Source organism: Heliangelus exortis, chromosome 1, assembly GCF_036169615.1.
Source record: "Heliangelus exortis chromosome 1, bHelExo1.hap1, whole genome shotgun sequence".
Classification (NCBI taxonomy): Eukaryota; Metazoa; Chordata; class Aves; order Apodiformes; family Trochilidae; genus Heliangelus; species Heliangelus exortis.
This window is the reverse complement of record NC_092422.1, coordinates 64,545,347-64,557,687: the sequence shown is the minus strand read 5'-3', so window position 1 is coordinate 64,557,687 and position 12,341 is coordinate 64,545,347. Positions and strand designations below refer to the sequence as shown.

At 36.4% G+C, this 12,341-nt stretch overlaps 1 protein-coding gene across 1 annotated transcript in view; it reads left to right on the top strand.

Annotated features, from left to right (window-relative positions):
• The window catches only part of TMEM131 (transmembrane protein 131), a 91,456-nt gene that overhangs the window by 20,190 nt on the left and 58,925 nt on the right, over positions 1-12,341 (top strand). Inside the window, exon 3 of the mRNA XM_071746245.1 lies at positions 10,010-10,050. Within this exon, the coding sequence (XP_071602346.1) occupies positions 10,010-10,050 (41 nt within the window). The remainder of the gene's footprint in view (positions 1-10,009; positions 10,051-12,341) is intronic.

The following is a 12,341-nucleotide window of genomic DNA, read 5'->3' as shown; positions in this document are numbered from 1 at the left end:
CTATGCAGTTCTATTGACTAGAATTTCATAAATATGCATTTTTTGGATTGTATTTATGTTGAGAATTTCTTTTAAAAGTAAGTTCTGGTAGTTGAGAGTGAGGAGAGGAGAAAGAAGAAGCCAATCAATTGAGTAAAAGATTAGGGAACATGGCATGTGACTGTGTTTGACATGGTTAGTTACCAGTGCAGTGGTTGATTTACTATTCCTACTTCCTATCTAGTCTTGAAGAGTCATCAAATGTAAAAACAGTATAGTTTTGGGCTCATGGTAGTATATTAATGGTTTTGAGGTTTATGAAGGTGTTTTTAATCATTCCAACTTCATTCCAAAATGCAGCAGAGACAGGAAAGTTAATTTAAATGCGGTGAGACAAAGTCAAACAGATCTGGATGTTGCACTGTAAACTTGGCAGTACTTTGGGTTTCATATGGCTACTAGTTATCCTAATACACTGCTGAATATTTGATTTAAAACAAAGCAAGGGAGACAATTGCTAATAAATAGTTTCTGTGTTTTATATTATGGCTGTGGTGCATAAGCCAAAAATACCTACATAAATAAAACTAACTTATTGTAATCAGAATGATACTTGTTTGTATTTTTTCCATAGATACTAGTATGGTGACCTCTTGTGACTATTTACTGCAATTAAAAAATAAAACCAGGGCAAATTAATTGTTGCAGAAACAGATTTACATATTGTGAACAGCACTTAAAGTTTTAAACCTTGAATGTTTATCTTTCCAGCTTTCTGTAAGTTTTAACAAATATTTGGTGCTTGTAGGTCATCCATCATTACAGAGCAAATACAACAATGATAGTAACTCAATATTGTCTAATGCTATGTCACCTTCAGGTGATTTTAAAAAAAATGGGTTAGGAAGTGCTGTATGGTGTATGTAGCTTTGCCATCTGTCATAACAGAGTACCTGAGAATTTTATCCTTTAGTATACAAGTTTAGATTAAAAGTTTATATCTGAATAAATTTATGCTACTTTAGCCTGTGGTTTGAATGATGATATTGAGTATTTCCTAGTTCTGTCTATTCTTCACACAAACAGCCCCCCGAAGGACTCAATTTTTTTAATTCTTCAAATAATTTATTTAGATTCTGAACATAGGGTAGGAGTTGTGTTCATGTGTAATATCCAATGCAGTGTAGCATGTTTTTATTTCTTCAGAAGCAGACAATTTACAGATATCTGTACAGTTGGTTGGCACTTCAGAGTCATAGATTTGTTTGGTCAGAATGAACCTTAGGAGATCACCTAGTACTTTCTTCAGGTAGTGTATATGTAGATTGACTACCCTTGGCAGATGATTGACTCTTCTCAAAATTTCTAGAGAAGTAATTTTCACAGTTTTCCTTCAGTATATATTTGTTTCATGTGTAATGTAGTTTTGTTCCTTCTTTTTTCTCCAATATGTTTTCACTTAGTTTTTTGTTATGGTGTGGTTTGTCTTTTTTTTTCCCTCTTCATAATGATAATTTTATACTAAAAGACACCTCTAGCTTCTTCATACAAATGTTAAAGAACACCCTGTAACTTTATTGTTTTTTTATTTATTTATTGTTATTTTTTATTTATTTATTTTTGTTTATTTATTGTCTACACACTACTTAGAGCAGCATTTAATAGAGACATTAGTACTCTGAGGCTTTGAGAAAGGACAGAGTAGTCGCTTCCTGTGTAGTAACGCTTGTTTTAGTAATTCCAAAATTAGTTGTGAATTTCTGACAGCATTTTGTTTCCACTCATAGTCTGTATTTAATTATGCTCTCCTGTCATAACCTTGTCTTTAATGTACTACTGCCTTGTCAGTTATTCCCAGTTTTAGATTTGAGCTCTTCTTCAGTTGAATGCCCCCTTGTCAGTGTCAGACCATCTCCTCTGTCTATCGTGATTATTTGAAACCTTGTCCAGATTCAACAGATGCTTCAAGCCACTGACGATGATGTCATCTGCAAATATTAGGAGTGCTGAAATAAATGACAACTGTTCCTTTTAATAAATTATCCTTTCATGTTAAGCCAACCTGCTATGTGACTCTGAGGATTTTGTTTTGAAAAGTGAACAGTAAAATAAGACTTATTTTTCAGAGCAAAAAATTTGTGAGAGCACTTGTCTCAGTGCACATTGTAGTTGGGGCCACTGTTTTCAGAGTTAGTGATCTTCTCTTCAGACTAAGTGTTTGGAAAGTACTTCTTATGTAGTAGTATTTTTAAGGTAATTGATTTGTACAATAAAAAAAGAAAATGGCAAGACTCTTCAGTCAAATGCACTTAACATGAATCCCACACTTAGCCTCACTGCAATAATCTTAAGTGTATGAAATGCTTTTTTACAAGCTAACTCCTAGAAATTGTTTTAGTGGTACTTACTACTTTGCAGAATAAGTAGGATAGGGGAAAAAGAAAACCTGTGTGGTTATATATTCGTGATACATCTGCTTGTACATAATACATACCTAATTGTGATTGTAAACTGTTAGTCACAAAAACTGGAAATGAGATTTACAATACTCCTGAATGTTAAAATACACAGAACCTTAATATGATTTGTGTTGGCTTTGCAATGAGAAAGCAACAGGACTGCATTAGATGCCTGGGAATCAGCAATGTTCATCTCTTACTGGAGGAATTGACAATGAGGGTGTCAAGACACTGGCACAGGTTGCCCAGGGAAGTTGTGGCTGCTCCCTCCCTGGAAGTGTTTAAGGCCAGGTTGGATGGGGCCTTGAACAACCTGATCTAGTGGGAGGTGTCCCTGCCCATGGCAGGGGTCTTAGAATGAGATGTTTGAGGTCCCTTTCAACCCAAACCATTTTATAATTCTGTGAATTTCAGTTTTTGGCAAAATGTGTACTTAACTTTGTATGACATAGTAAGGAGTATCTTTGAAGCAGCAACCATTCAGTTCTGATGTGTCAGTGATAACTGTTTTCAGGGTGTAAAGTTTAAAGGTATTTTTTTATTACCTTGATTTTTCACATTTTATGTTGACTTTTAAAAGGGTTTTGGTAGGATCTTCATTAATATCAATATAGCCAAGACACAGACTGTAAGTTGGCAATAAGGTGCCTGGACCACTGTCTTCCATGGGTGTACTCTGCAGTGCAGCTTGCAGTCAGTTACCCATGATGGAGCCTGATGCTGAGGATGATGCTGTTTAATGTCTTCATTAGCAGCCTGAATGGTGGTATGGAGAATACACTTGGGAAGGTTGTGAATGCTATCAAATTAGGGAAAGCTGTTGATAGAGAAGAAAGCAAGGCTGCTATTCAGAGGGACTTAGGCAGGCTGAGAGCAGCCTCATGGCATTCAACTAAGGCGAATGCAGGTCCTGCAGCTGGGAGAGAATAACCCTGTGTAACCCTGTAGGACAGGCTGGGAAGTGAGTGACTGGACAGCAATGCTGCAGAAAAGACCTGAAGGCTCCTGGTAGACAGCTAGTTGAACACAAGATAGTTGTGTGCCCTTGTTGGGAAGGAAGGCTGCCAGCATACTGAACTGTGTGGAGCCAGAAGATAAGGCATGTGATTTCTCCCACACTTCAGAGCTTGAGGGGCTGCAGCTGGAATATTGTGTTCAGTCTGGGATACCCATACAAAGAAGGCACTAACATACTGGAGCAAGCAGAGTAGAGGAATACTGGGGTGATCCGGGGGCTGGAATGCTTCTCACATTAGGATACATTTCTTCAGCCTTTTAGAAGAGAAGTCCAAGAGAAAAAAATAGTTGTGGGCACTGTAGAATTGACAATAGCCTGATTTTTCACTGTACACAGTGGAAACACAGAAATTTCTGCATGGGACATTCCAAAACCAAGTAAGGAAAAAGCTTTTATACTTGAAGATGATCAAGCACTGGATCAGGTTGTAATTATGCACAGAGGTCATAGAATTTCTGTCTTGGGAGATATTCAGAGCTCAGTGGCCCAGTGCTGTGAGCAACCTGTGCTAAGTAGACTTCCCCTGAGCAAAGGTTGACTAGATAGCCTCTGGAGCTTCCATCCAATGAGTGTGATTTTTTAAATTATTTTTATTTTTTTAAAGAATAAAAGCCATCTCAGTTCATTGTCATTGCTTGTGAGCAGCTAAATTCTGTTGCTAGGGAAAAAAATAGCAGTTTCTTCTTCTATTATTGGAAGAATTGTCATTCCCAGGCTTTAGTTAAAAAATAATGAGTTGATACCCATGAGTAACTAACTGTTGCAAAGCTAATGTCAGTAGCATGTGTTGCATCAGCTAACATAGACTGATGTGTCTATTTCTTTATGAGAGTTTGGCAAGAATGAATCAGTTCAATGCACTTTCAGCTACCTTGCAGATTAGTGTTCATTTTTTTTCATAACCTTAAGCAAGATATTAATCATTAATTATGTTTCTCATAATTAGCCTACTTACTAGCATAGAGCTCCTGAATGCAGCAGTAAAAATTTTAGCTGCCATCTACATATCAGTTTTGTAGTTGTCACTCAACATTGAGTGGCAAGCAGCACATAGCTTTCTACAAGAAGGAACCAGCCTTACAATAAAATAACAATATGCAAAATATTCATATGAAATTAAAACTGAAACACTCTTGTAAATAATTGTGGATTCTCTTCTATAGGAATACAGAAAGTTTTGGTTGTTGAGAATTTTGATAACATTGAAGAAATGTATTTGGTGTCCAGAAACCTCGGGTCTTGATCAAGAGGGCCTCCCTGCTTCCCCCTCTCCACTGCCATCCTTTTTTAAAAACTTTAGGACAGCTGCTGAAACATAGGTAGCCAGTGCTATTTAAGATGGCCTGGGCTATCCTGGACAACTACATGGACCTGGCAGGACATAGGGCACAGGAGAAACTGTGTGCCCTTCTGGATGTGTGTCTGTCTGAGACCAGGCAGGTTGCCTAGGACATTAATCTCAAGTGGCAGCAGATACCTATGTTTAGATGACTGAATGTAGTGCCAGGTAATATGACCTCTTCCCAAGAAGTAAAAAATAGGTATTATAACAAACAGGTGAGACATTAACCTTTTTTAATTTTTGATTGGTTGTGTTGTGGGGTTTTTTGTTTGGTTTGGGGCTTGTTTTGTTTTTTGGTGTTTTTGTTTTTTTGTTTTTTTGGGGTTTTTTTGGTGGGTTGCTTGGTCGTTTTTTTTTGGGTTTTTTTGGTTTTTTTTTTTTTTTGTGAAATTTTTTGGTGTTGTTTTCTGGCTAATGCTGGCAGCTGCAGGTATGTCTTTAGAGACAGCCTTCAGACTCTGATGTCTGGTTCTCAGTTCTCCATGTGCACAAGACAGTCTGGTATCATTCCATAGCTCTGCTGACATAGAGGTGTGCTTTCAGGTACAGACTCTCTGTGAAACCTTTCTTGAGGATAGAAGCATCTGGAGAGGGGCTGTTACAAGTCTTGAAACTGGTGCTGGCTGACAGCCTTCAAATTTTCTAACTCTCTGTGTGCAAGTTGTCTCAAGATCTTTATTCTGAAATCTCTTTGGTTTCTAGTTTAATCCTTCAAGGGTTATATAAGAGATAAATCAAGGCATGAACTGTTAGTAGCAACAGCCTAAATACATAAAAAAAACCCAACCAAACAACAACAACAAAAAAAACCCTAACAAAAACAAAGCATCAAACATAAAAATCCAACCTGAAATAATCATCTATCCACAGGACATGAACACAGCCTTTTTGGTAGAGGGATTATAAACCCAGAGTACTGCTAAAAGGGGTGATTTCTCCCCCCCACTTCTTTTTCCGACTCAGTTCTATATTGCTACTGTTTCTTTTGTGCTGACCTTATTTTTTGTTGTTAGGCAGCCAGTTGGGTCAGGCAATTAATGCCATTTAATTTTTCCCTGTAATGTAGCTTATTATGTCTCTTGAAATAGAAATAGTGTGCACATGCAGCCTTCTTCCTGATCTGTACATTACGGGATAGTTTTTTGCTATTTGTAATACTTCTTCCGTACAGTTAAGGTTTAAAAAAAATTCCCTATAAATCATATATTGCTAATGCTGCTGTATTACAGTTGTATCCCTGACAGAAGAAAAGAATAAACTGTTTATTTAAAAGCGTCGTATTATTTCTCTTTGCATTATATATCAGCAGTATTCAACAAAATCTATACTTCAAATATTAGATGGATTTGGTACATGGTTTTAGTTCTGGGCATTTCTGTTTGACAGTTTTGTACAGTTGCATAGGAAAAATTGCATGCCAGACTGCAGCACGGTAGGTCCACAATTTTATCTGAGGATAAATAAAAAAATTACAAATGTGTTCAGTTAAATGTTCTGTGTTTTTGTTTACTGCACAACTCTAAAGATTGACGTGTAATAAAAATGAGTGGTAATTATAGAAACTGCCGCATGAGATTTATTTTTGGTTTAGTTCCATGATGCTATAGTTGATGAGCTGCTGAAGCTGGTATGCTATTTCTTTGCTCTTGATTGACCCTGATTTAAAAAGAAATAAAAACCACAACAAAAAAACCCGAGCAAAATCCCTAAAAAATCCCCATCAAACCCCATACGATACCCACAAAAAAACCTCAAACAAAAAAAACCCACCAACCCCCTGCTCAAAATACAAGAAGTGTAATTGAAATGAATTTGTCATTTTGTTTGTATTCAGCAGACATCTGAAAGCAAGAATACAGACTCTTCCTTATAAGTGTGAATCTTTGATGGAGTTTTGCTCTTAAATATATTTCAGAAGTATGGTGTCCTACCAAAGTGATTTGTGATTTTAAACTTTATGTACAGATATTACACTAATATTTTTATAGCAGATCTGTGACTTCAGAACATAGGAGGGAAAACTTGAGGGTATTATCAGCCAGAGAATTTATCTCCCAACAGTTAACTGCAGCCATAGATATGTAGCAGTTCAGCTATTTTCAGTGATGTGTACTTCCATTTATTTCTGTATTTTTTGGAGTTGAATTTTATTTCCATTACCCTTCATCTTAAAGTTAACCTGGGTGGAATCTTAGACTGGGACCACTAGTAGGGGTGTTGTCTGCCAGTTATGGTGCTTAAAAGCACATACAACAAAAAGCTTTCTCTACTGATTAATTTAAAACTTACAGAACATGCTCTCTGGTGAGAGCCAAAGCTGGTTGTCAAGGATGGGGCAGTGTTGGTCATGGCTATTTTAGTTGCCCTGTCATAGGATCTGAACCTGTTAACTTTGTCATCTGACTGTCAGGTAACTGCTGGTAATTTAACGATGTGCTTTAGTTATGTTTGTAGAGGAACTAAAATTACTGAAAGGAAGGTTGTATTTAATTGCAGTAAATAATGCACTTTTAAGGCCACTGGTAAGGGACATGGGGTGTTTATATATCTGTTAACTTCATGGTTTGGTTGTGGACATGGTTTAACCCCAGCCATCAGCTCAGCCCCATGCATCTGCTAGCTCACTCCCCCCTCAGTGGGATGGGGGGGCAGAATTGGAAGGGTAAAGGTGAGAAAGCTCATGGGTTGAGATAAAAAGAGTTTAATAGGTAAAATCAAACAAGGAATTAATTCACTACGTACCATTGCAGACAGGTGCTCAGCCATCTCCAGGAAAGCTAGGCCTCATCTTGCATAACAATTACTTGGGAAGACAAATGCCATCACTCCAAATGTTCCTGTTTCTCTGTCTTCTCCCACCTTTACATGCTGAGCATGATGTCCAGTGGTGTGGGATAACCCTTTGGTCAGCTGGTGTAAGCAGTGCAGCCCCAGCCTCCTCACTGATCCAGGTGTGTGTGAGACAGAATGGGCCTGGACTCTGTTCAGCAGTAACTAAAACATGGGTCTGTTATCAACACTTTTCAGCATAAATCCAAAACATAGCCCCATGCCAGCTACAGGGAGAAAATTAGCTCTATCGCAGCAAAAAAGCAGTTGTGTAACAGTATTTCACAGGAACACTGTCTCAGTAATTTTTGGTTGTCTTCCTTCAGAAGGCCAGAAAGTCAGTGGTGTGCATGCAAAGCCTGGAAGAATAGAACTGGTGAAAGCAGGAAAACAGTGGTTTTAAATGACTACTGTAGTGAAAAACTGAGATGGATACTTGTAGTTGTTGGTAGGGAGGAAGAGCAGATGTTTTCAGGTAGTAGAGAGAACACTCAAAAAGGATTTGTTTAAATTTTGGGTACATTTACATTACTGCTTGGATTGCCTGGATCTTCAAGTGTAAAACTTCATCATCAACACTGGGAGGATACCACTTGCTACATGCATCAGAGTTGTGTAGAAAGCTCATAGACACTGAGACTTACTGATCAGTTTATCTTCTAGCCTAGATCAGTGCTAGTTTGCTGTGGTGAAGATCAGTGTGCTTCTCCACTGCAGTCAGGTAACTCGGGCTGTTTAGTCCTTTTAAGCAAGCATTAGTCCTATTTCTACTGAGTAGGCTGTGCAACATCTCCTGCAGAGCCCTTAGAGCCAGTTGTGTTCTGGTATGCTTTTTTAAAAGAATGTTTAAAACAAAATAACAAAAATAAAGAAAAATTGGGAAGGCAGACAGTGATTCTCACGGTTGTCAGATTTATAATGGAAAAGTAGTTAAGTATATGTAATTGTTACTTATTAGAAGCTTATTAAGACAATTTTAAAAATACACAAGCAAAAGAATTTTCTGCACAGCTTGTAAGATCCTGCTATTCTGAACTTGAAGAATTCAGTGGCTTAATGAATTGAACGAACATTTGTGTGGAGTGCTAAACTAGCTTTTGACAGTACAAGTCCTTTTTGGATAAAGAGAAAATAATTCCACCTGAATCACTTTAATTTGGGTCCCATCTATTTTTTTTTTTTAATTTGAGAAATGAATGGGTGGCAGTTTAAAACTGGAAGGTTTGCTCTTACTTTTCCAGTCTGAGGACTAAAAATAAGGTATAGAAGGTAGAGATCTGTTTTTTTCTGATGAAATTTAGATTTTGTGGAGCTATGCAATTAATGTGCTAGGCGATACTTCCTAAGAAGTTTTAGATGCAAAACATTCTGTTTCTTAAGCGTTTGTCAGTTACCTAAAACTGATTTTAAATTTATTCTTCTTTACCCTTTAAATTTATTCTTCAAAATTGATTTTAAATTTATTCTTACAGTCCAGATTTGAGCTTTGAATCAAATATTAATGTGTGTGGACTGGGTGATTTGAAAAATAGTAATTTCAAGGAAGTGTACCCAAAAAGCAAAAGAAAATATACATTTTTTAGAAGAATTTTTGATTAATCTTAATTTAGAAAAACAAAAAAACCTAAAATAAATAAATAAATAAATAAAAAAGAGAGAGGGAGAGAGAAGGACTACTGTCTCCACTTTGATCCCCAAATCCTGTGGGACGACAGGTTTTAAAAGTCAGGTATGTTTCAGCATCAGGACTTTCCATACTCAGTCCTCTAAAGGAGCTGGGATTTCTATGACAAAGGTAAACTAGTTGGAATTTGCTGGACAACTTAACCTCCTTATTTTTCAGGTAATTGTCTGTCATGTCCAGCAGAGTCGTAGTAAAGGTATGAATGATAGAGGTTAGAATATCATTAGCAGGGAAGGAGGTAAAGTTTCCTAATCAAATAAAGATGATAGTGTTCATTGCTTTCTATATCATTAAATTACACCAGTGAGATAATTGCTTGACTGTTATTTGGTTTATAAGATTTTCTTTGTAGTTTTTTTCTTACATGTATGATAAGTTTTTATCTTGTTCCCTACAGTGTTATAATTTTCTGGACTTCTGTACTCAAGTTTTAAGTTGTTAACTTGCTACTTATCTTACAGTTTGTAGGAGTTCTTACCACTGGAACAGACTGCAGTTCTTGTCCAGGGGCAAACAATTGTTTTTTCTTTGTATTTCGGAATATGATCTACTAACTTGTTGAAGCTTGTTTTGGTCTTGTGTTTTGTATTGGGGTTTTTTTTTGTTTGTTTGTTTTGGGGTTTTTGTTTGTTTTTCTTTCACAAAGGAACTATAATGCTGACAGTGTCTTAAATGTAAAATTATTTTTTCTTTTACAGACTGAGACAACTTTAGGCCTCAGTTCATATCAACAGAAAAGGTAAGCATGATTTTTTAAAAGTTTAATACAGCCATCCTATTGTGATATTTGTGATATTTTTCATTAGAATAATGAAATTTTAGTGTAAATGATCAAATATAAGTAGTGTAGTTAGTTGTCTGATATAGAGGAAATTAAAATGTACAGGTTTTTTTAATATTGGACATCTACATCACTTCACATATGGAATAAGAAATGGAAGAATTCTTCTGTTCACTTTGCAATGTATACTAGAGTGATTCTATGAAAACAAAGAGGAATAAACTAAGATTCTACTTGTAGATTTTTTTTTTATCATTCTCCTGAGGTGTTATTGAAAAAGGAGTGGGTTTGTTTACCTGTTTCAAAAGTTCTTGGAGTCTTTTGAAGAAACACTTGCTATAAATGTTATTAAATAGATTGCTACTAGATAGATTCTTCCCTGCCATTGCCCCCCACCCTGAAAGAATCTGTTATGAAAGAGCTTTGCTTGTATAGTTTCTAAGAAGGAAAGGAAGTGGTCTCCCTTCTCCCTGGTCCCTAACTTGCTTCTCACAACTCCTTAGGTGTTCCTGTGTATTTAATGAATCCATTGTACAATAATAATGAAGTTTGTTTCTTATACAATAGCATTTATCAATATGTCATGCAAAGTGTAGCTTATTTTCAGTAAATACAGCTAGGTTTTTTTGTTTTTTTACAGGCTGTTTCCATTTCCTTCCCAGGAAATCTAATGAAAGAACTGTTCCTTTTTTTAATTTCAGAGGAGCATGTGAAAAATTCTTATTTTACTATGTATGTAGTTGCTTAAACATAGGCTTAACTGCGTTTCCTTACAAGTTTTGAAAAGTCCCTGAAAAAATAAGCAATGTTTTTCATTTTATAGTTGAAAACCTAAATCCTGTTTGTGCCACTTGCCACCAGTCTCTGCTGCCTTCTGATTTGATACAGACTTAAATTTTGCAATGTAAATTTCCTGAATTATACGAAAATTCTGTAGACTTGAGCTTACCTAGTACTAAGCTTCTAAGTATACTTGGAATTCAGGGTGTCAGGGAGAAAGAGTGAACATAAAGGTGGTGAAGAGTCTTAGGAGGATGTAGTAGGTCTTTCACTCCAGGTAAAATTAAAACATAATATCAGGTTATCTTTATTGTGATAATATAATATTATGTATTGAAAAAAGGTGGTTACTTCATATTCTGATCTGAGGCTTGAGGCAATTTGTGTATTATGGTAATGTGAATTTTGTCAAACTTTTATTAAACTTATCATTGGCTTCTTAATTTAAAAAGTACAGCGTAGTCACTCTGGATAAAACTTGAAACTTTGTCCTGCTGCAGTTTTCCTGAATCTGCCTTCTTTCTCCCTCCTCAGCAAGGGAGGCTCCTTTTTGCCCCTCAGGGCTACTGCCCATTTTTTTCTCAACTGTGAAATGCCTCAAACTTTCTACCTGGCACTTTCACTGAACTATTTGTTTTCTGCTTGCCTGTTAACACTGGATTAAGCAAACAGAATAGCATAGCAATTAAGGAAACTCTTAGATTTCATTATTAAAGTCTTCTTCTAGGTTGAAAGATAAATAGGATGATCTTAATGTTTTCAGAAGAGCAGAATCAAAGCAAATAGGTTACCAAGCAGTATTATTATAACTAATACTGACTTCCAAAACTTCAATTTCTGTAAGCCAAGTAGCTTAAGCTAAGTGATAATTTTTTCTCTGTCATGGTTTGTGATATTAAATCAAGTGGACTTCAGGTCATCGATAACTCACAGACAACATAAGTGGTTTATTAGGATGCCATCATGCCAGTTGTTGTTTACCTGTCCTTCCTGCCAAGGATGCTCAGGTGACTGAGAAAGTGATTATCTGTGCTTGTGGCTCAGCTGCTGAAGTTTATGGTCCAATGATTTATTTTGCCCTGCCAGCCATGATGGGTTTGCACTTAGATTGTGAATGGGGGCTGTTGTGCTGTGGTTATTTGTTGCATTTGTCCATGGGCTGCTAGGGGACTGCAAAATGTTAGGGGACACAGCTGTGCATAGGAACTTAAACCAGCTGTAGCTATGCATTGCAGTATGTCAGATTGCAAGAATGAAAACATTAATTTAGGAATGATAAATGAACTTCTGAGAACCATGATTAGTGTATTTTGTGTCTTGAGTAGTCAGGCTTTATGGAAACAGTTTAATAGAACACTCTTGTTTAGATAATTGAGTCTCAATGGCAACAAGAAGGTTTCTTTATTGGGACCTAGGAATTATGTGCAATTTTTTTTTGTCTACTAGGAAACAACTGAATTTGGTGGTCC